Here is a 25406-nt window from a genome sequence, read left to right as displayed (position 1 = left end):
ATCTAACAACTGCGCGAGACACTTGCCTTGTGTGGCCGAGCGGTTGTATTCACTACAGTCTGGAACCGCGCGGCAGCTACGGTCGCAGGTTCGAATCCTGCCTCGGGCATGGATGTGTGTGATGTCCTTAGGTTAGTTAGGTTTACGTAGTTCTAAGTTCTAGGGGACTGATGACCTCAGAATTTAAGTCCCATAGTGATCAGAGCCATTTGAACTTGTCTTGTGTAATTAATGCCGAACACAGTGCCTTATTTTGCTTGTTTACATATTTCTATTTGAATACGTATGCCGATTCCGGTTTCTTTGGCACTTCAGTGTGGTATAGATCTAGAGCAATGAGACAATGATACAACTATAAATTTTCCTTGTTTATCCGCGCCAACGGTGCGTTATGGATTCTGTGCCTTGTAGTCCACTATTGCGCTGCTCCAAAACCGCAATCGTCTTATTCGTCCGGGAAGCGCATCTCCGGAGCTAGAAGGTGTGTGCGGCTCGAAAATTGTTTTCCGATTACATGGAAGTAATTAAATAGAATTAGCAATAGATGAACCATATCTCAAACTTCATAAACATAGCTTCGGTTTGCGTGCTTGAAATTATCATTCTGAATCCAGGTGGTTCTTGTCACAAACCGTTGTAGCTCTACATATTAATATATTCAAAACAGACCTTTTCTTCATAGGATGGTGAAAACTGCACGCTGGCAAAAGAATCTTCTTATAGTGTTCAGAGTGGCCGAGTTGCTAATCTGGTATTCATTCAACGAAAAAATCTTGAACAGCAATTTTCCTTTCTCTTTATATCTCGAAAGCGAACAAGATGTCCGGATGGACGCTATTCATGAGATCGATATTTCGGTGAGATGTGGCTACACCACAAATGTGTCGTCAATATGACGATACAATGCAGATAGGCGAAATGGAGCCAAATTCAGTATAAGCGTAAATTGATGGGCTATTCCAGAACATCGGTAGAATAATAAATAATTTGAAAGCAGCTTTAAGGTCCTTTCTTAGTGTTCCGTGTCTCAATCACCAAGAAGGAAATTATTGTAGGATCGCTATGTTGTCCGTCTTTCTGCTTCTCTGTCTGTCCGACTGTTAAGACCTATTTTTCTCAGGAACAAGTGGTCTTATCAAGTTCAAATTTATGTCACATATTGCGGATTATGGTCCCTTGGTTGTGAGAATATTTTAAGCTTCTAAGTCAGTTCAGTCAAAAGATAAGACCACTTATGTCAGGTATTTTGATATTCGCAAACTCACTCATCAAAACCTGGAGCGTACTCCCGTTGAGCTAGGATCATGAGATTTGGCAAACAGCGAGGCTTCGCAACACAAGTAAACGTAAAAATCTGATGATTGGTTTATTTGTAATTGTAGAACACAAAAATATATTTTTAGCCATTGTTATGGTTCCGTACTTCACATTGTAAAAACGAAATCCTTATAATTCTGTCTGCCTGTGTGTCTGTCTGTCTTTCCGACTGTACAGAATCCTTTTTCTCAGGAACGGGTAGACGTACTAATTTGACATAATTTGTGACAACATTACTGGGAAACCGCGATCTGTCAGTTAAATAAAATTAGGTCATTTTGAAATCTGTGTCACATATTAAGATCTACGGTCCCTTGGCAATGTAAAAACGTTGAGCTTATAAGTCATTGCAATCTAAAGATATTGAAATTTATGTCACATATTTTGATACTCGAAAACTCACTCAACAAAACCCTTCGAGTAGTTCCTTTTAATCTAGAATCATGCAATTTGGTAAATAGCATGGCTTCACTGTACAAATAGAGTGAAAAATCAGAAAACTGTTAATTTGAACTGCGTAACATTTTTTTTCCATTTTTCATTCCTCTGTCTGTTCGTTTCGCCATCTGTTAAAATCCCTTTTTCTCTTGAAGGGGATAGCATATAAAATTCAAATTTATGTCACACACTAAGGTCTATAGTCCCTTGGCGATGTAAATATTTTAAGCACCTAAGTCAATGCATTTAGAACATACTGCCATTCATTCCACATATTTCAATACTCAAAAGCTCGCTCACGAAAACCTATAGGGTACATCTCTTTGAACTAGAATCATGAAATTTGGCTAGAAGAAAGGTCTTACGGTACAAATATTTAAAATTTATTAAATCTTCTGTATCTACATATACAAACGGAAGTCGCCTGCACGCTTCTTTTTGTACGTGCAGGCTTGTCTGAGGAATTACTGTACAGATTTTCATGCAGTCTCGGTATTCACTGGCTCGATATCTTGCCAATATTTATGTCGAAAACAGGCAAAAATCGTTGTGATTCTGGATTCCCAAGATATATATCCTGATATAGAAGACGATGAGATGAGAGAGATGATACTGTGCGAAGAATTGATAGAGCACTGAAAGACCTAAGTCGAAAGAAGGCATGGGAGCAGACAACATTCCGTTAGAGCTGCTGATAGCCTTGGAAAAACCAGCCATGAAAAATTCTTCCATCTGGTGAGGAAGATATAAGAGACAGACTTCAAGAAAAATAAAATAATTTCAAAGAATGCAGGTGCTGACAGGTGTGAAAATTACCGAACTATGAATTTAATAAATGAAGGTTGCAAAACACTAATGTGAAATTCTTGTATACGAAAGGAGAAACTGGTAGAGGCCAACATAGGGGAAGATCAGCTTGGATTCCGGAGAAATTTAGGAACACATGAGGCAATACTGACAATATGACTTGTCATAGTAGATGAGTTAAGGAAAGGCAAACATACGTTGGCAGCATTTGTAGACTTAGAGAAAGCTTTTGACAATGTTGACTACAATACTCACTTTCAAATTCTAAAGGTGGCAGTGGTCAATTACAGAGAGAGAAAGGTTATTTATAGTTTGTGCGGAAAGAGATGGCAGTTATAAGAGTCGAGGGGCATGAAAGGGAAACAGTGGTTATGAACGGAGTGAGACAGGGTTGTAACCTATACCCGATGTCATACTATATGTATATTGAGCAAGCAGTAAAGGAAAGAAAAGAAAAATGTGGAGTAAAAATTAAATTGCAGGGACAAGAAATAAATCCGTTAACGTTTTCCATTGGCACTGTAATTCTGTCGGAGACAGTAAAGAGGTTGGGGGAGATGAATGGAACGGAGTGGAGAGTCTCTTGAAAGAAGGATATAAGATGAACGTCAACAAAAGCAAAACGAGGATAATGGAAGGTGTTGTTGTTGTCTTCAGTCCTGAGACTGGTTTGATGCAGCTCTCCATGCTACTCTATCCTGTGCAAGCTGCTTCATCTCCTAGTACCTACTACAACCTACATCCTTCTGAATCTGCTTAGTGTACTCATCTCTCGGTCTCCCTCTACGATTTTTACCCTCCACGCTGCCCTCCAATGCTAAATTTGTGATCCCTTGATGCCTCAAAACATGTCCTACCAACCGATCCCTTCTTCTAGTCAAGTTGTGCCACAAACTTCTGTTCTCCCCAATCCTATTCAACACCTCCTCATGAGTTATGTGATTTACCCATCTAATCTTCAGCATTCTTCTATAGCACCACATTTCGAAAGCTTCTATTCTCTTCTTGCCCAAACGATTTATCGTCCATGTTTCACTTCCATACATGGCTACGCTCCACACAAATACTTTCAGAAACGACTTCCTAACACTTAAATCTATACTCGATGTTAACAAATTTCTCTTCTTCAGAAACGCTTTCCTTGCCATTGCCAGTCTACATTTCATATCCTCTCTACTTCGACCATCATCAGTTATTTTGCTCCCCAAATAGCAAAACTCCTTTACTACTTTAAGTGTCTCATTTCCTAATCTCATTCCCTCAGCATCACCCGATTTGATTCGAATACATTCCATTATCCTCGTTTTGCTTTTGTTGATGTTCATCTGATACCCTCCTTTCAAGACACTGTCCATTCTGTTCAACTGCTCTTCTTAGTCGTTTTCCGTCTCTGATAGAATTACAATGTCATCGGCGAACCTCAAAGTTTTTATTTCTTCTCCCTGGATTTTAATACCTACTCCAAATTTTTCTTTTGTTTCCTTTACTGCTTGCTCAATATACAGATTGAATAACATCGGGGAGAAGCTACAACCCTGTCTCACTCCCTTCCCAACCACTGCTTCCCTTTCATGCCACTCAACTCTTATAACTGCCATCTGGTTTCTGTACAAATTGTAAATACCCTTTCGCTCCCTGTATTTTACCCCTGCCACCTTTAGAATTTGAAAAAGAGTATTCCAGTCAACATTGTCAAAAGCTTTCTCTAAGTCTACAAATGCTAGAAACGTAGGTTTGCCTTTTCTTAATCTTTCTTCTAAGATAAGTCGTAAGGTCAGTATTGCCTCACGTGTTCCAACATTTCGACGGAATCCAAACTGATCCTCCCCGAGGTCTGCATCTACCAGTTTTTCCATTCGTCTGTAAAGAATTCGCGTTAGTATTTTGCAGCCGTGGCTTATTAAACTGATAGTTCGGTAATTTTCACATCTGTCAGCACCTGCTTTCTTTGGGATTGGAATTATTATATATTCTTCTTGAAGTCCGAGGGTATTTCGCCTGTCTCATACATCTTGCTCACCAGCTGGTAGAATTTTGTCAGGACTGGTTGTCCCAAGGCCGTCAGTAGTTCTAATGGAATGTTGTCTACTCCGGGGACCTTGTTTCGACTCAGGTCTTTCAGTGCTCTGTCAAACTCTTCACGCAGTATCGTATCTCCCATTTCGTCTTCATCTACATCCTCTTCCATTTCCATAATATTGTCCTCAAGTACATCGCCCTTGTATAAACCTTCTATATACTCCTTCCACCTTTCTGCCTTCCCTTCTTTGCTTAGAACTGGGCTGCCATCTGAGCTCTTGATATTCATACACGTGGTTCTCTTCTCTCCAAAGGTCTCTTTTAATTTTCCTGTAGGCAGTATCTATCTTACCCCTAGTGAGATAAGCTTCTACATCCTTACATTTGTCCTCTAGCCATCCCTGTTTAGCCATTTTGCACTTCCTGTCGATCTCATTTTTGAGACGTTTGTATTCCTTTTTGCCTGCTGCATTTACTGCATTTTTATATTTTCTCCTTTCATCAATTAAATTCAATATTTCTTCTGTTACCCAAGGATTTCTAGCAGCCCTCGTCTTTGTACCTACTTTATCCTCTGCTGCCTTCACTACTACATCCCTCAGAGCTACCCATTCTTCTTCTACTGTATTTTTTTCCCCTATTCCTGTCAATTGTTCCCTTATGCTCTCTCTGAAACTCTGTACAACCTCTGGTTCTTTCAGTTTATCCAGGTCCCATCTCCTTAATTTCCCACATTTTTGCAGTTTCTTCAGTTTTAATCTACAGGTCATAACCAATAGATTGTGGTCAGAGTCCACATCTGCCCCTGGAAATGTCTTACAACTTAAAACCTGGTTCCTAAATCTCTGTCTTACCATTATATAATCTATCTGATACCTTTTAGTATCTCCAGGGTTCTTCCACGTATACAACCTTCTTTCATGATTCTTAAACCAAGTGTTAGCTATGATTAAGTTGTGCTCTGTGCAAAATTCTACTAGGCGGCTTCCTCATTCATTTCTTAGCCCCAATCCATATTCACCTACTATGTTTCCTTCTCTCCCTTTTCCTACACTCGAATTCCAGTCACCCATTACCATTAAATTTTCGTCTCCCTTCACTATCTGAATAATTTCTTTTATTTCATCTTACATTTCTTCAATTTCTTCATCATCTGCAGAGCTAGTTGGCATATAAACTTGTAGTACTGTAGTAGGTGTGGGCTTCGTATCTATCTTGGCCACAATAATGCGTTCACTATGCTGTTTGTAGTAGCTTACCCGCATTCCTATTTTCCTATTCATTATTAAACCTACTCCTGCATTACCCCTATTTGATTTTGTGTTTATAACCCTGTAGTCACCTGACCAGAAGTCTTGTTCCTCCTGCCACCGAACTTCACTAATTCCCACTATATCTAACTTTAACCTATCCATTTCCCATTTTTAAATTTTCTAACCTACCTGCCCGATTAAGGGATCTGACATTCCACGCTCCGATCCGTAGAACGCCAGTTTTCTTTCTCCTGATAACGACATCCTCCTGAGTAGTCCCCGCCCGGAGATCCGAATGGGGGACTATTTTACCTCCGGAATATTTTACCCAAGAGGATGCCATCATCATTTAATCATACAGTAAAGCTGCATGTCCTCGGGAAAAATTACGGCTGTAGTTTCCCCTTGCTTTCAGCCGTTCGCAGTACCAGCACAGCAAGGCCGTTTTGGTTAATGTTGCAAGGCCAGATCAGTCAATCATCCAGACTGTTGCCCCTGCAACTACTGAAAAGGCTGCTGCCCCTCTTCAGGAACCACACGTTTGTCTGGCCTCTCAACAGATACCCTTCCGTTGTGGTTGCACCTACGGTACGGCCATCTGTATCGCTGAGGCACGCAAGCCTCCCCACCAACGGCAAGGTCCATGGTTCATGGGGGGGGGGGGGGGAGGAATGGAAGGTAGTATAATTAAATCAGGAGATGCTGAGGGAATTAGCTTAGGAAATGAGACACTTAAAGTAGTGGGTGCGCTTTGCTAATCGGGGAGCAAAATAACTGACGATGGTCGAAGTAGAGAGGATATTAAATCTAGACTGGCTATGGCAGGAATGCGTTACTGAAGAAGAGACATTTGTTAACATAGAGTATAGATTTAATCGTCAGGAAGTGATTTTGGAAAGTATTTGTATGGAATGTAGCATCGTATGGAAGTGAAACATGGAAATAAATAGTTTAGACAAGAAGATAATAGAAGCTTTGGAAATTTGGTGCTACAGAAGAATGCTGAAGATTAGATGGGTAGATCACATAATTAATGCGGAGGTACTGAATAGAGTTGTGGTGAAAAGAAATTTGTGGCACAACCGGCCTAGACGAAAGGATCGGTTGGTAGGACACATTCTGACTCACCAACGGATCACGAATTTAGTACATCTACATCTACGTGGAGATAGTAGAAGGTATCAGATAGATTATATAATGGTAAGGCAGAGATTTAGGAACCAGGTTTCAAATTTCCACGCGCAGATGTGGACTCTGACCACAATCTATTGGTTATGAACTGAAGATTAAAATTGACGAAACAACAAAAGGGTGGGAATTTAAGGAGATGGGACCTGGATAAATTGACGAAACCAGAGGTTGTACAGAGTTTTTAGGGAGAGCATAAGGGAACAATTGACAGGAATGGTGGAAAGAAATACAGTAGAAGAAGAATGGGTAGCTCTGAGGGATGAAGTAGTGAAGGCAGCAGAGGATAAAGTAGGTAAAAAGACGAGAGCTAGTAGAAATCATTGAGTAACAGAAGAAATATTGAATTTAATTGGTGAAAGGAGAAAATATAAAAATGCAGTAACTGAAGCAGGAAAAAAGGAATACAAACGCCTCAAAAATGAGATCGACAGGAAGCGCAAAATGGCTAAACAGGGATGGCCAGAGGACAAATGTAAGAATGTGGAGGCTTATCTCACTAGGGGTAAGATAGATACTGCATATAGGAAAATTAAAGAGACCTTTGGAGAAAAGAGAACCACTAGTATTAATATCAAGAGCTCAGATGGAAACCCAGTTCTAAGCAAAGCAGGAAAAGCAGAAAGGTGGAAGGAGTATATAGAGGGTCTACACAAGAGCGATGTACTTGAGGGCAATATTATGGAAATGGAAGAGGATGTAGATGAAGATGAAATGGGAGATACGATACGGCGTGAAGAGTTTGACAGAGCACTGGAAGACCTAAGTCGAAACAAGACCTTGGGAGTAGACAACATTCCATTAGAACTACTGTCAGCCTTGGGAGAGCCAGTCCTGACAAAACTCTACCATCTGGTGAGCAAGATGTATGAGACATGCGAAATACCCTCAGACTTCAAGAAGAATGTAGTAATTCCAATCCTAAAGAAAGAAGGCGTTGAGAGATGCGAAAATTACCGAACTATCAGTTTAATAAAACACAGCTGCAAAATACCAACGCGAATTCTTCACAGACGAATGGAAAAACTGGTAGAAGCCGACCTCGGGGAAGATCAGCTTGGATTCTGTAGAAATGTTGGAGCACGTGACGCAATACTGACCGTATGACGTATCTTAGAAGAAAGATTAAGGAAAGGCAAAGCTACGTTTCTAGCATTTGTAGACTTAGAGAAAGCCTTTGACAATGTTGACTGGAATACGCTCTTTCAAATTCTGGAGGTGGCAGGGGTAAAATACAGGGAGCGAAAGGGTATTTACAATTTGTACAGAAACCAAATGGCAGTTATAAGAGTACAGGGGCAGGAAAGGGAAGCAGTGGTTGGGAAGGGAGTGAGACAAGGTTCTAGTCTATCCCCGATGTTATTCAATCTGTATATTGAGCAAGCAGTAAAGGAAAACAAAATAAAAGTTGGGAGTAGGTATTAAAATCCATGGAGAAGAAATAAAAACTTTGAGGTTCGCCGATGACACTGTAATTCTGTCAGAGACAGCTAAGAACCTGGAAGAGCAGTTGAACGGAATGGACAGTGTCTTGATAGGAGGATATAAGATGAACGTCAAAAAAAGCAAAACGAGGATAATGGAATGTAGTCGAATTAAGTCGGGTGATGCTGAAGGAATGAGATTAGGAAATGGGACACTTAAAGCAGTAAAGGAGTTTTGCTATTTAGGGAGCAAAATAATTGATGATGATCGAAGTAGAGAGGATATAAAATGTAGACTGGCAATGGCAAGAAAAGCGTTTCTGCAGAAGAGAAATTTGTTAACATCGAGTATAGATTTAAGTTTCTGAAAGTATTTGTATGGAGTATAGTAGGCATGTATGGAAGTGAAACAGCGATACAGAGTTTAGACAAGAACAGAAGCTTCGAAATGTGGTGCTATAGAAGAATGCTGAAGATTAGATGGGTAGATCACATAAATAATGAGGAGGTACTGAATAGAATTGGGGAGGAGTTTGTGGTACAACTTGACAAGAAGAAGGGACCGGTTGGTAGGACATGTTCTGAGGCATCAGAGGATCTCAAATATAACATTGAAGGGCAGCGCGGAAGGTAAAAATCGTAGAGGGAGACCAAGAGATGAATACTATAAGCAGGTGCAGGAGGGTGTATGTTGCAGTAGGTACTGGGAGATGAAGAAACTTGCACAGGATAGAGCAGCGTGGAGATCTGCATCCAACCAGTCTCAGGACTGAAGACCACAACAACAACAACAAACAACATCTACATGGTTACTCTGCAATTCACACTTAAGAGCCTGGCATATTGATCTTCGAACCATTTTCATACTACTTCTCTACCATTCCACTCTCGAATGGCACGTAGGAAAAAGGAGAACATTAATCTTTCTGTTCTACATCTACATCTACATCTACATCCATACTCCGCAAGCCACCTGACGGTGTGTGGCGGAGGGTACCCTGAGTACCTCTATCGGTTCTCCCTTCTATTCCAGTCTCGTATTGTACGTGGAAAGAAGGATTGTCGGTATGCTTCTGTGTAGGTTCTAATCTCTCTGATTTTATTCTGATGGTCTCTTCGCGAGATATACGTAGGAGGGAGTAATATACTGCTTGACTCTTCGGTGAAGGTATGTTCTCGAAACTTTAACAAAAGCCCGTACCGAGCTACTGAGCGTCTCTCCTGCACAGTCTTCCACTGGAGTTTATCTATCATCTCCGTAACGCTTTCGCGATTACTAAACGATCCTGTAACGAAGCGCGCTGCTCTCCGTTGGATCTTCTCTATCTCTACTATCAACCCTATCTGGTGCGGATCCCACGCTGCTGAGCAGTATTCAAGCAGTGGGCGAACAAGCGTACTGTAACCTACTTCCTTTGTTGTCGGATTGCATTTCCTTAGGATTCTTCCAATGAATCTCAGTCTGGCATCTGCTTTACCGACAATCAACTTTATATGATCATTCGAGCTCTGATTTCTCTTGTTTTATTATAATGATCTTTTCTGTCTAAGTAGATGGGTGTCAAAAAGATATTTCCGCATTTGGAAGAGAAAGTTGGTGATTGAAATTTCGTAAGTAGCTCTCGCCGTAAAGAAAACAGCCTTTCAGTGACTGCCACCCCAACTCGCGTATTATATTACTGATACTCTCAGCCCTATTGCGTGAAAACACATTATGGGAATAAAGAGCGAGCTGTGTAGCACAAGAACGATATTTACTGAATCCGTGTTGGCTATGTATCAATAAGTCATTATCGTCAAGGTGATTCATAATTTTCGAGTACAGTATATGCTCCAAAATCCTGCCGCAAATTGAGGTCAGTGATATAGGTCTGTAATTCAATGGGTCACTCCCATTTCATTACTTGAATATTGGTGTGACCTGTACAACTTTCCAGTCTTTAGTAACAGACCTTTCGTCAAGTGAGCGGTTGTATATGTTTGCTAGGAAAGGCGCTATTGTGTCTGCATATTCTGGAAGGAATCTGATTGGTATACCTTCTGGATCGGAAGACTTGCCTTTCTTAAGTGATTTGAATTGCTTCGCAACACCTAAGATATTAAATTTTATGTCACTCGTGGTAACAGCTGTTCTGGTTTCGAATTCCGGAATATTTACTTCGCCTTCTTTCGTGTAGGAATTACGGAAAACTGTATGTAGTAACTCCGCTTTAGTGGCACCATCATCGGTAACGTTTCCATCGCTATCGCGCAGTGACGGTATTGAATGTTTCTTGCCACTGTTGTCTTTACATACGACCAGAATCTCTTTGGGTTTTCTAACATTTTTCTTTCTAACATATTGTGATACAATGTTCCATTGTAGAAACTATTAAAAGCATTTCGCACTGACGTCCGCACTAAATTTCGAGCTTCCGTGAAACTTAGCCAGTCTTGGGGATTTTGCGTTCTTCTGAATTTGGGATGTTTTTTTCGTTGGTTCTGCAACAGTTTCCTGACGTGCACCATGGTGGATCAGGCCCGTCTCTTATTAACTTATGCGGTATCAATCTATCTATTGCTGTCGATACTGCATCTCTGAATTTGATCCATGTCTGGTCTACACTTACATAATTAGCTTGGAAGGAATGGAGACTCTCTCGTAGGAAAGCAGCAAGCGATTTGTATCTGCTGATTTAAATATATATATATTTCATTTATTTTTAGTGGTTTTGGTTGATATGGTTTTGAGCCTCGCTACAAGGACCTTGTGTTCAGTAATCCCTGTATCCGTCATGACGTTCTCTATTAGATCAGGAGGGAAGCTTGGAGGTTATAAACAGTAGATGGAGACCAAGAGATGAATATAGAAAGCAGATTCAGAAGGATGCAGCTTGCGTCTGTCACACGGAGATGAAGGTTCTTGCACAGGATAGAGTAGCAGGGAGAGCTGTATTAGTGTTCGGACTGAAAACCGCAACAACAACAATGAAGAATATGAAAGATTCGGGGCGTCAAGCATCGAACACGTCCAGTGCATGCATAGGTTCCCAAGTAGCACGACAATGATCAACTGCCAGCGTCTGCTGCAAATACTCTTGCCTCCAATTCGTAGCAGTCTATGTCTCTGCAAATGTCTGGTGCTAGAGAAGTGTCCCGTTTTAGATGTCAGTGGATTTCTTTTCTCACTGAACACCTGCGGCAGTCTGTACCGTATCAATAGGACGGTGCTTCCTCTTGTTGCGTGGCAACGCTGTCACCCTCTTCTTGAGGTGCTCCTTTTAATATCCGTTCTGTAGCGAGCATTTAGTCGGCTCCTTTGGCGTGCGGGCCGTCTTTCGCCGCCTCGACATCGCGGTGACACGTGCCAGGGGCGTCCTCTCTGGCGAGATGGGCTCGCGGTCCACCGGGAATAGCTGCACGTCCGCACCAGCGGCGCCCCGCGCATGCAGATGGCTGCCTAGGGCTTTCTCCGTGGATTCGGACGATCAGGAAGAGCTGTCAGCGGGCGGCAGCGCTATAAAAGCTGGCCGCGCCTTGGTGGGCCAGCACTCAGCGCCGTCACCACAGGCCACACACACCCACACACGCATCCAACATGTTCAAGCTGGTGAGTACCTAGCTTCCCATCGGCAGACAACCTGCCGGGAAACGAACACGCGGAGAGACCCTCTAGCGTCACGTGGAACGGTGTTCATTACACGAGTATCTAAAAAAAAGAGTTTTTTTTCTGCGTGTAAACTGACACACACGAAACTGCTTCAAAATTAAGCAACCACCGAAATTTAAAATTTATCCACAGAAATATTTATTCACAGAATTGCAAGCCTAGCTTACGTAGGTCACAGAAAGTACAGGGTGTCCGAAAAGTCTTTACCTGATTACATAACTTGATAACTCAGGCTAGAAGTAAGATAAAAATGTGAAACTGGTGTCTAATTGTTGACAAACTATCAAAGTTTATTGTTTCGTGCATACGGAGTGCAAATCGTTCAGGACTTGTTGCCCAATGACAGTACACATCGATATGACTTTGCGGTCGAAATGCTATCACTTATTGAGGACGATAATGGTTATCTCAGACGAATTGCCTTTTCCGACGAAGCGACCTTTTTTTTGTCAGTGGAATAGTGAATCGCCATAATGTGCGCATTTGGGGTTCACAACCCCTGGCGAGGTCATGGAGTGCACCAGAAGTAGTCCAAAGGTGAATGTTTGGTGCGCGCTATTGCACGATCGAATTATCGGGCCATTTTTCTTCGCTGAGGCTACCATCACATCTGCAGTGTATCTTAACATGTTGCAACTGTGTGTTGTTCCTCAGCTGCTTCAGTATCACCCCGATGTCTTGTTTCAGCAAGACGGTCCACAGCCTCATTGGGGTTTGGACGTCCGTGCCTATGTCGATATGTCCTTTCCTGGGCGATGGATTGGTCGTGATGAGCCAACGGTTTGGCCTCCACGCTCTCCTGACATATCCCCATTAAACTTCTTTTTATAGGGTTATGTCAAGGACGAGGTCTACCGAACACGTGTGCCACATCTTGAAACCCGGCGGCAACGGATAACCACAGTCGTTGAATCGATCCCTCCAATGATGTTGGCTAATTGAATATCGCCTAGATGTGCTACGCGCTACCAAGTGTGCTCATGTGGAAGTTTACTGATGTGTGAAAAAAACTTTGATAGTTTGTTAACAATGAGACACCAGTTTCATATTTGTATCTTACTTCTAGCCTGAGTTATCAATTTATGTAATCAGGCAAAGACTTTTCGGACACCCTATATTTTTAGCAGTAAGGAATAATTCTGATCACATAATTCAGTTTTACATTAACTAAGTACAAGTAGTATTTCGGTGTTATAATTGGACATTCACAGCATCGCAATAACGCCGTAGAAATACTGTCACTCTTATTTTTAACTATGTGTTAAAAATGCACCATTCAAGTCGCATAGCTATACTTATCACCTAGAAAGAAATGAAGATAAATAATTATTTTCTTTTCTACATGTAGATACATCTCTGAAGACCTGGTAAACAGGTAAATGCCCGCGTCATGGTATATTAGCAAGCCTCTAGTGGAGCCAAAACGGTGAAGAAGAGTATCGTGCGGTAGTTATTTTTCAACAGCAGTGGAAATTATTCAGCCTTCTTCGACCAATTCACGTGACTTGATTAGCCATCAGGATTAGTCAAATAAAGCTGCAACGTTTCCGTTGCCGAGGAAACCGAATTAGCGCTCGTTACTCCACGGTATCGGTAAGCTGCAAAAATTTGTTTTGCCTGGCGTCGTGTTAGGGGCTGCGGAGCGGATTTAAATATGTACCGGGACTACAGACAGGTATCTGCAAATAAATAAATAATTAACAACGTAAGTGTTCTTTTCGAGATGATAGTTAAACAAATATGACTACACCTAGTGTCATTTCCTCCACTGGAGTCTACATTTTCCATAAAAGTCAATTTCCGGCATGTGATAATTACCTTTAAGTTCTCATATTTTGTATAGGTGCGCTCCAACCTGTGTCCTAGTCTTATTTTGATTAAACTCTCTCAAAATACGTTCAGGAGGGGAGTTGCGGGTGAGGGAGATCAGCACCACTTAACTTTAGGGTAATGTCGGTTTTCATGTAGTTACACATTTTGAGTCACGGGAGCACATTTCAAGTAATTCATGCTTTTCTAAAGTAATACGGACTGGACGTCAATTTTGCACCTATTGGAGAGAATCTAAGTTAAGAATAAGGGAAATTCTAACAGCGAAAAGACACAGTCTACTGAAGAACGTTGCAATGTATTGAACACAGACAGTGCGTAAAAATGTAGGGCTACAAATAACTAATATTCTTAGATGTAGGTGATTTAGCGTAAGAACTACTGCTATTTAAATGGCTATAATTCGTAGGAGTAGCTGAACCGCTGTAAGGCAAAGTAATGTTTTTGGAGAAATCCGTAAGCGTTTCGGATGCTTACAAACAGTCTGTACAAAACTATATTCGATGATAGTGCATACTATTGTGAGGTGTCGGTTGAGCTGTTTAGTATACGAGTAAGACGTTTTAAGTACGATTCCTCGTGACTTTCAGGGAAGGGAACCTCTCCATAAGATCATTAAAATTTAAAAGGAAACTGTCACGCAACGGAAACGTTTTATTGAAGGAAAGCTACTAGGGCTAGCCCAATCGAGCATGAAAGTACAGGTACTACACCACACGAGGATATGTTAATGAAGAGGCTCATCTATACTAAACAGAAACTAGCGGTCATCATAAAAATCTATTTATTACCACAAACAGAGCCGGCCGGTGCGACCGAGCAGTTTTAGGTGCTTCAGTCTGGAATCACGCGACCGCTACGGTCGCAGGTTCGTATCCTGCCTCTGGCATGGATGTGCGTGATGTCCTTAGGTTAGTTAGGTTTATAAATAGTTCTAAGTTTTAGGGGACTGAACACCATAGATGTTAAGTCCTATAGTCCTCAGAGCTATTTGAACCATATTACCATGTTGTTGTTGTCTTCAGTCCTGAGACTGGTTTGATGCAGCTCTCCATGCTACTCTATCCTGTGCAAGCTGCTTCATCTCCCAGTACCTACTGCAACCCACATCCTTCTGAATCTGCTTAGTGTACTCATCTGTCGGTCTCCCTCTACGATTTTTACCCTCCGCGCTGCCCTCCAATGCTAAATTTGTGATCCCTTGATGCCTCAAAACATGTCCTACCAACCGATCCCTTCTTCTAGTCAAGTTGTGCCACAAACTTCTCTTCTCTCCAATCCTATTCAATACCTCCTCATTAGTTATGTGATTTACCCATTTAATCTTCAGCATTCTTCTGTAGCACCACATTTCAAAAGCTTCTATTCTCTTCTTGTCCAAACTAGTTATCGTCCATGTTTCACTTCCATACATGTCTACACTCCAAACAAATACTTTCAGAAACGACTTCCTGATACATAAATCTATATTCGATGTTAACAAATTTCTCTTCTTCAGAAACGCTTTCCTTGCCATTGCCAGTCTACATTTTATATCCTCCCTACTTCGACCATCATCAGTTATTTTACTTCCTAAATAGCAAAACTCCTTCACTACTTTAAGTGTCTCATTTCCTAATCTAATTCCCTCAGCATCACCCGATTTAATTTGACTACATTCCATTATCCTAGTTTTGCTTTTGTTGATGTTCATCTTGAAAAAAAAATTAATGATCCACTGAGATAAGTGTGCGAACATTTAGTAAGCGGACAACTGATTGTAGTTATCAAATCTAGGCTTGGGACGGTAGGTAGATGTATGAAAGCATAATCAAGAAACTATACCGCGAATACGGTAGTGGTTCCGCGGATGGTCAGTGATTTAAAGAAAGAATCCGGAAAAATATGTGTGAACATCATTAGAATTGCCGAAGTACATGATGGAAGCAACTAGCTGGCTGCGAACGTTGAAACTCTGCAGTTAGACCCCGATGAAAGTTACCTTGGCTCGCAACCCTCTCGATTCGATGACTGCATCGCCGGCGATTCTTAGCACTCCTATGCGGAAATTCTTACCGTCAGTCTATCTCGCCCTCTGTACTCGGTTCTAATATGGAGACATCCTCCTGTAAGACGTCTGGGCAATAAAGCGTGTCTTTCCCCAGGAAGTCTGCTCTCTTCCGTCGCTTGGCAGCAAGAAGTTGCTTCCATTATGCACTTCGGCGACTCTACTGGTGTTTATAGTTACTTTTCCGAGTTATTTCTTAAACCACTAACCATTCCCGTAGTCATTGTCTGGTATCCGTGATATACAAACTGTTACAAAACGATACCGGGGGACTTCGAGGAGTTGTAGAGGGTGCTTTGAGTAATATACTGAGGATAGGAACTCTTGTCGGGAAACATCGTCCAACGACGCTAAGTCATAGACGCCGGCGCCTGCCGTTAGGCTACCCTTTAAGCAACATACGTGACTTTGTACGCTGATGGACCGTAAATGGAACATGTTGCATTGTTGTTTATCATCAGTAATCGTGACTGATTGCCACAGCCGCGCAGGATTAGCCGAGCGGTCTCAGGCGCTGCAGTCGTGAACTGTGCGGCTGGTCCCGGCGGAGTTTCGAGTCCTCCCTCGGGCATGGGTGTGTGTGTTTGTGCTTAGCATAATTTAGGGTAAGTAGTGTGTAAGATTAGAGACTGATGACCTTAGCAGTTAAGTCCCATAAGATTTCACACACATTTGAACACTTTTGATTGCCACAGTCGCAAGCTAATTGATCTTTAGATTGGCTATGACTCCTACGTATACGACGTATTGGAGACTATAGAGGGTTCCAGGAGAAAAATGAACTCGAACGGAGGCCTGTGTCAGAAACCGTCATCCACCGAGACACCATGTCATCACATTCATAGGAGACAAAGCCTTTTTACGCAGCATCTAACTCCGTCTTCTCAATTGCCGATCATGGCAGTCAGTTGTGATCACTGAATAACAAAAAAGATTGCTAGGCATTCCGCCTACGGTCCGTCAGCGTACAAAATCACGTTTTCTGCTGAGGGGTTATTTAGTGACAGGCGCTGGCGTCTATAACTTCGACTCTTTGTTGAATTATTGGATGACGTTGCCGGACACGTGTTCGTATCCTCTATTTGTTTCTCAAGACACCTCCTACAACCAAACGAAGTTTGTGGGTATCGTTTTACAACACACTGTAGATTCATGATTATGTTTCATGTGTCCACTCATCTGTGCCAAACCTAGATTCTGTAATTACGATCGTTTGCCCACTTATTAAATGTTTGCATATTTAGTGGGTAATTCATTCGCTCCTTGGTTTATGGCAATAAACCAAAGTTTCGTAGTGACCATTAGTTTCTCATTGAGTGTAGATATGACCCATTCATTAATATATCAGTAGTTTCCTTCCAACAAAAATTTCCGTTAAGTTACATGGTTTTGCTTTATAGTTTCGTGTTCAAATGGGAAACTTCCGTTCCCTGCAGATGGCCGGCAATCGAACTTAAAGCATCTTAGGGATTTGCTAAATAGCTCAACTCACATCTCACCCTATGTAGCTATTTTAACAGGAAGTTGTTTCAAAATCGGTAACCCTACGCCCCTAGATATTAGCATTCAGTACCATCCGATAGGTACCCCACTGAAGTACAGGTTTGTGGATGAACTGAAGCATGCTACTGCCAAGGGACACGTTGTGAGAGATTGTAAAATAGGAAAATTCTACTAGTGGTGAACAATGTTGATAGGCTTGGCCTGAAAAGTGCTGCTTGTGTTTTCTATGTATATAACCTGGAGTTATTAACTATACTTCTCCAACTGTTTGCCACGTAATTTGTGGCCTTTAGACCGATTGGTGAGCTTTCACCCTCCACTATTTCCGGCTAGTCGGGACGAATCCCATATAGTTACTCAGCATTTCAGTATAAGATGCATGTTTCACAATCAGCATCTGTCTGAGATGTTCGCTACTCTACATTTAGACGAAATAACTGAGACGAAGACGGTTGTAATACGTAGCCAACGTTTATTAGATCATGTCGTTTCATCAAGTGCAAAAGTTTACATTTACGAGCGCTAAAAGCAAGTTGACCGTCCTTTACTTCAATATTTTGTAAATTTCAGGTTGGATATTACTAAAATTTTTCTCGTAGAATCACATGATGAGCAAATAAATGTACGATGATGTGCGTGAATATACTTTCTTTGGGCGATATTGCTGCCGTAACAAAGCGAAAGCTTTTCGATGTATGAAGTGTGAGATTAAAGGATTTCTTGTCCTTTTCATTTGTTGCAAACCAAAATAATTTCGAAGTTATAAGCCTGCCTGATATCAATGTTGCGGGACAAACTTACAGTTCCACTGTTTCGAAATACTGTGCGTAACGCTCTGCAGAAGCGCCCACGCCGCGAGAATGCAAATTTGGCAGTTCGTGAGTTTGCGTTGGCGTTGTTGTCTATAAAGTGCCGCCCCACAAGCACTGTAAAGTCGTTCCACCATGAATTATATGAGCAGGTTACCACGCTGCGCGGCCGTGAGTAGTTGGACTCTGAATGTGTCCAATGCCTTTGTATTATCACGACTTGAGTCCAGTGTTCCAACAGTTGTAGATGTACTGTTCGGTAATGTCTTAAAGCAGTGCACCGTCGTACGTAACCCACCACGTCCTTTGTAGCCAGTTCCGTTAGAAGTGTCAATTGAACTTGCTGGCCCTCAGCAGCACATAGAGGTACTGGCCTGTTGTCTCTGAGGGACATCTGCCTCAGTAGCAACACGCGTCAGTTAATGTATTAATGTACTGCGAAGGACAACGTCCTTACACGTGGTTAGTTTTTAGCAAGTGCAGCTACGAATGTGAGATTCATTGACTACCGCATCGTTTATTTACTGGCGCGCAGTAACCTTTTGGGCTTCGTACAACTCATTTGACATACACTGTCATTGACGTCGATCTGTTGTAAAATATAAGAGCGTATTACGAACTCAAGCATAGTGAGGTATCTCAAATATAATGCCATCCAGAACGGATTCAGGAAACATCTGTCATGCAAAACCCAACTCTCAAGTTTCATGCGTGATATTCTGAAAGCCATGGATCAAGGCGGTTAGGTAGATACAATATTTGACTCAGTGTCAATTAGTGCAACTAAAGTACGACCATTCGGGGTATCAAACGAAGTTTGTGATTGAATTACTCTGTACGAAGCACAGTATGTTATCTTTGATAGATAGTCACTAACAGATGTAGAAGAAAAGTAGTTCAAAGACCATATCAATATCAATGAATCGGAACCAAGCGACTCATACAAACACTTAGCAGCAGGTAAAGCACAGCACCTGCCGCTTCGCTCGCGTTGATTGCATAACTTCCTTTCTTCTTTTTATGTAATCGAATTTTTATGTTGTTACGCCCATTGATCGTGTGTAAATCAGCACATTGTCAAGCAGAGTAAAACAAAATATTAATTTTCGTATTTCACGCTGCAAAATTGTCTTAATAGCAACGATGCTGCAATATAAGATCAACACCCTATCCAAGTTTCTAACTGCCTTAGCAATGAGATAATTTCAAGAAAATTTTCATCCCCTACTTCAAACCCTTAGGCGTGGAACTACAAAAAATTCCTTCGTAACGATGCCTGAAGTATAAGATAAACAAAAAATTTCAATTTTCTCTCCTCTATGGTTTGGCATAGGCTATGACGAGTCAGTGAATCAGTTAAGCCCTGTTTCACCCCCTTAGACATTGAGTTTCCAAAAACACTGAAACACATATGTTTTATTTGCAACCAGAAAGCTAAAAACAAATTTTGTTAAATTTAGCTTTGAAAATTCATTTATAATAAAATGTTTTCCTAAGGCATTTCATCTTCTAATTCACCCCCTTAGGGATTGAGTTTCCAAGAAGCTGAAACACGAATTTTTTATTTATGATCGAGAAACCAACTACTAATTTTGGTAGTTAAAGCTTCAAAATTCACTTCATAGGGACATTTTTCAAAAAAAAAAACCTTTGTCCCCTATTTCACCCACTTAGGGGTGAAATTTCGGAAAATCCCATCTTGAACGGTGCCTACAGCATAAGATCAACATCCTCTCCAAATTTCATGTTCCTAATGGCCTTGTACGCGACACAATTTTAAGAACCTTTCATCCCTTCTTTCAAAATTTCATTTTAAATGGTGTCTACAGTATGATATTAACACTCTCCAGATTTCAAATTCTATCCTTATTGGATTGGGGTGGCTTTTATATACAGAGACTTCTTACAAAACCTAGAATATTGCTCAAGTAATTGGGATGATACCAAATAGGACTTACAGGGTTAGTTACAGGAGTACTACTATAGAGTGACAAGTTAAGTGTTTATCTTTTTCTGTGTTTTCCTGTAGTACATTTCTTAAATTTCGTGCGTGTTTCTCGGTTTAAGAGTTTAATTTCGCGTTTTTGTAAGTTTAAATTCATTCTATCTGTAACGCAATAGTTGCCCACTGAACAGCGAGCTACGTAGCTAGTTAACGCATCAGCATCCATTGGTGACTCATCAGGAGGGTAGCAAGTTGTATATCTAGAATTGACTGCTTTTATAGTTCACTTCTTCAGTTAGTCGTAGTAGGATGACTAGGATTTGTGCATTCTGTGTGCCGACGCAGGAGGAATTGGTGGCATTTCGCGAACAGCTGAATGTGCTTTTGGCTACGGTCAGTCACCTTCAGGCTGCTGCCTCGGGGTGTAGCGCTGGGGAAGAATCTGGCGCGTCGCACCGGACGCTTGTTTTGCTCACACCTCCTTGCGCACCCGACGCGGTGAATCCGCCCTCACAGCAGAGTGAGTGGCGGGTGGTAACGCGATCGTGTAGCTCGAAGCGGAGGAGCAATGTGGAGAGTGGGCGCCTGGACTCTCCCATTCACCCTGTGAGTGGACAGATGGTCGTTCCTTCAGCAGGCTCCGATCAGGCACACGGGGGAGGGGTTTAATAGTTATTGGGAGCTCCAGTGTTAGGAACGTTATGGAGCCCCTTGGGCAGAGAGCGTGTGCCAAGCCCTCCTACTTGCACCTAGTAACAAAGAAAAAGAAGTTACATCTTAATTTTTATCCGTTCAGTTTCCCCTTTCAGTTCTGCTTGGTATCGATCCCAATTACTTAGTAGTGTTCTAGGTTGTGTAAGTAGTCTTCATTATATACTCATTGCATTGTCCCAGATGTCTAACAATGGTCTGAACTCTGCTATTTGCTTTACCTACAACGTACCCTAAGTATTTGTATCACTCAGCCGACTGTGATTCATTGATATTGTAGTCTTACAATACCTTGTGTTTTCCGTTTTGCAAAGTGCAAAATTTTACATTTCTGAACGTTTAACACAGTTCAACAGTCTCTGAATGACTTTAAATGTCGTCAAGATCTCAATCGGTGCTGATTTTTACAGACAGTATTTCATTGTATATAGGTACATCAGCTACGAAACGCCTTCGCTCACTACTCTTAGGTTACTAGAAGTAATATCAGTTACCTGATTAATACAGAGGACAAATGGCAAGAATCTCAATGCACTTCCCTGGGGTATAGCTCCCGTTAGTTCTACATCTTTAAGTGACTCTCCACTCAAGATCATATACTTTGTTTCCTACCAGGAGATTCAGAATCCAGTCATAAATCCCGTTCAATACCCCACATGGGCTTCATTAATAAGCGCTGAGTAATGAGTCAAATGCAGTATCTACCCGACTGCCTTGATGCTTGGTATTCAGGATGCCACACTCACCTGGCGGTTAGGCAGGAAACTGTAGTTCATTGTTGACATGCCGTAGTGTTGTGCAGTTATAATTGTGCTGTTATATATAGTTTCGCAGTTTCTTAGAAATGAGTTTCTACAAGGGTATGAATAACCCAGTGCATCCCGTTACGCCCCAAACACTTTTTAATGATATGGGAAGGTACATGATAACTTCGAAATGGTGCCATCGAACTTCAGTCATTCTTACGTTATGTGCCGCAGTTGGCAAATTATTGTGACAGAGACCGCTAAATTCCTCAATGTTCTGTTGCAGTGCCTGTTCGCCGCCGCCCTGGCCGTCGCCTCCGCCGCCCCCAAGGCCGCCCCTGGGCTGCTGGGCGCCGCCCCACTGGCCTACGCCGCCCCCGCCGCCCCCGTGGGCCTGGCCGCGCCCGTCGTGAAGGCCCCTGCCCTCTACGCGGGTCCCATCGCTGCTGCGCCCGGCCCCCTGGCCTACGCGGGTCCAGTCGCCGCCCCCGTGGCCTACGCCGCCCCTGCGGCCTACGCCGCCCCAGCGCTGCCGGCACACTTTGCCTACGCCGCCCCCGGCGTCCCAGCGCACTTTGCCTACGCCGCTCCTGCCGCTCCTGCTCACCTGGGATATGCTGCAGCGCCAGCCTTCCTTAAAGGACACATATGAAGCCAGCCAGGCGTTCTGATGTTTTTGTAATATGTGAGATGTTATTTCACTTTTTTGCAAAAAATAAAATTTATTTTGTTTTGAATTCCGAGCTTTAGCTTTGAAATCGGTGAGCGCTAAGAAGATTATGCCTAAACTAATGCCTCCTATTATTTGTGTTGACTTATGATTGCCCGCGCGAGACCGGAAGATCGGATAATGTACTATAGCGGATGATATAGGACAAGGGCTGTTTCTTAACTCTAGCACCACTCCAGTCTAAACTATGGAAGAACAAGACCACTCACACTATTCTGAATCAAAACAGCAGAGCACTTCGTTGTGTTAACAGACTATATGTGTCCCTATAATCAAGTGAATTACATTTTACATTTAGATATAACTGATATTATTCTCTATATTGCATGCTGTGTCATTGTCTAGCTCATATAATAACAGTGTGCATGTTAAACTGTCACAGAGGTACTTTCGGGTTGTATCGGAGAAGCAATTTGGGCTGTACCTGACAAAACAGATAGTATAAAAACCTAAATTTTTAAAATGATGAAGTCAGAATAAAAGTTCAATGAGAATAATGTGAAGGAAGCCCTAGAAAAAGTCATACTTCTTGAAATGAAAAGATGAAGGGATTATGAAGTATCCAGTTCAAATAAATAGACTGGGTAACACTATGCAACATGGTTTTTGATGTCTGCATAATTTTCATTGTTCCTAAAGTACATTTTGGCATTGATGTCAGATGTCTTATTAGCTTTTTCCTGTCACATACAGTTTTTCCACACATCAAGTAAACTCATTTTCATTTAAACCAAAGTCCTACAGAGAGAAATTTTATATCAATTATTTTAAAAGATGGTATAGTTGGCCACACGTGTCACACCCATCTGGTTGTTGGGCGTGAAACGTTATTTCATTGTTGTCATGCTATAGTGTTGTGAGGTTATACTTGTGCTCCTAAACGTACGCTGATGCAAAATCATAGCGACACCAAGAAAGAGTTGTGCGACATAAACAAAAGTTGTTTCTACATCTGAAAGATGCTGTCTATTCAAATTTCGAGCCAGTCGAATGAGATTGGCGCTAAAAGCGCTACTATGAGGATGCAAATCAGGTTTGTTTTAAATACACGCTATAACTGTGGTGAGCGTTAGTTACCTTTGAGATTGGACGTGGTAAGTTGTTAGACGTGTATACCTCTAAGGCGATGAAGACGTCAGTATCAAAACCCCACTGAGTTCGAGTAAGGTCGTGTAATAGCGCCACGAGAAGCTCGATATTCCTTCTGCGGTACTGCAGAATGCCTTGGTAGGAAAGTACGGTGCTATTTTTGCATGGTTAACGCTGAAAGTCATAACAAAAATAATCAGGAGGATATAAAATATCCTAATACCTCTTTAGCCTATGATCATTTAAGCATAGTGAATATTTTCCTTTGTAACAGGAGAGCAACTCATAAAATGAATGAGATGATGAAGCTAATTATAAAACAGAAGGAGATTCTGCACCAGAATTATTTAGTTAAAACAAACTAAATATCTAACTCGTTATTCGAATCTTACAAAAGATGCCTCCGAATTTCTTGGGTCAAGATTGAAAGCAAAGCATATTCTGCTACCCGAAGTATCGTTCTCTAAAAGAAGATCATATGGTTCTTTTTCGGTTGTGATAGTGACAGTTTATTACATTTCTGTAACGCCACTTATGATTCAAGTCGTACGTGGATATTTGAGAGTACCTGGGATGTTTACTTACTCAATAATCCAGCTACACAAGAATGCCGTGTTTCATTTCTGAGTTCGGCAGCCTAGCCGAAGACAAGGATTGGAAGGCAACTAAATATCTCGAAAGAAACTCCCTCTAACCAGGTTCACAGACTATGATAAATGAACTAATTATTCAACGAAGCAAGGTATTGTTACTTCCTCTTCGCATCAAGATTGGGTTAATGAAGCACTTCTATAAATCACTTCCAAAAGTTTATGACTGCTTCCTGTACTTGGTGACGAGTTTGCCAAATGTATCTTATGAGAAACATAAGTAAGGGCCCTTTGTGGAGCTGCAGATCAAAACTTTAATGTAAAACAGTTTGTATGGTTGCATAGTGTCTGCTTTCTCGGACTTTTGCTATGACTTTATGAGAAGACATTAAAACTTAATGCTGAATACAGCTGAATCCACGAGTTTGCAGCGCGCAACAATTTTCAGCAAGGAATAAGTTCACAGATTCTTAGACTGGGTGAGCTAATGGACAAGTTCAATTCTATGACCATTTATGATCCAATTAAAATTTGTTAGTAACGAAAATTATTTCTTTTGCATTATAATTTGATCCAAGTATTTATACGGCCCGAATGAAAAGGGTGTAGAAAATATTACAAAATCGACGAAAGTCGACATCGAGTTTCATAACTGTTAATTAAGGTATCGTAGTATGAAAGACACTGTAATGGTTCCACATCAGCTGTTGTTTAATTAACAAGTACCGTAGTTACTTTATTACGATCTGCACGATTGATCAGTTTCCGCCTTACAGGATCATGCCTCGAGAACATTACCTGACACCTTGTGTATTGGCGAGAGTGAAGTACGGAGGAATTGGTGTTACGTTATGGGGGGATATTTCTTGTTTAGAGTGTGGTCTCCGCATTGTGCTTAAGGAAACGCTAAATGTGGAAGAATATGAGTACATTTTAGAACGTTGTTATTGTGTACGGTAAACGGATAACTAAGAAACCATGAATGTTTGTGTCAGCATGACAATGCAGCATCCGTGAGGAAATTCTCCTTGGACAATAATGTTCCCGAAATGCGAGGGCTTGTCTAGAGTTCCAAACTGAACCTAATGGAACACCATTGTGATTAGTTGGAATGTCGACTTCGTTCCAAACCCCAGCACTCAGCACAACTATTTCTCTGCTTTCGGATCTTGCAGAATGGGCTGCCATCCCTCCACAGACATTCAGACACCCCCTGAAAGAGTCTTCAGCATAGTTAAATCTATCACAAAGGCGAAGAATTGTCAGATTCCAAGTTAACGTTCACTAATAGGTGTCCAGATACTTTCGATC

At 41.6% G+C, this 25406-nt stretch overlaps 1 protein-coding gene across 1 annotated transcript; it reads left to right on the top strand.

Annotated features, from left to right (window-relative positions):
- Positions 1-11974: 11974 nt before the first annotated feature.
- Positions 11975-22423, top strand: LOC126356067 (cuticle protein 16.5-like). Its single transcript, XM_050006766.1, has 2 exons — positions 11975-12035; positions 21973-22423. The coding sequence occupies exons 1-2, from the start codon at positions 12024-12026 to the stop codon at positions 22336-22338; spliced, it is 378 nt and encodes a 125-aa protein (XP_049862723.1). The 5' UTR covers positions 11975-12023; the 3' UTR covers positions 22339-22423.
- The last annotated feature ends 2983 nt before the right edge of the window (positions 22424-25406 follow it).

Source organism: Schistocerca gregaria, chromosome 3 (assembly GCF_023897955.1).
Source record: "Schistocerca gregaria isolate iqSchGreg1 chromosome 3, iqSchGreg1.2, whole genome shotgun sequence".
NCBI lineage: Eukaryota > Metazoa > Arthropoda > Insecta > Orthoptera > Acrididae > Schistocerca > Schistocerca gregaria.
The sequence above is the reverse complement of the archived record's forward strand: the minus strand, read 5'-3'. Positions and strand labels throughout refer to the sequence as shown.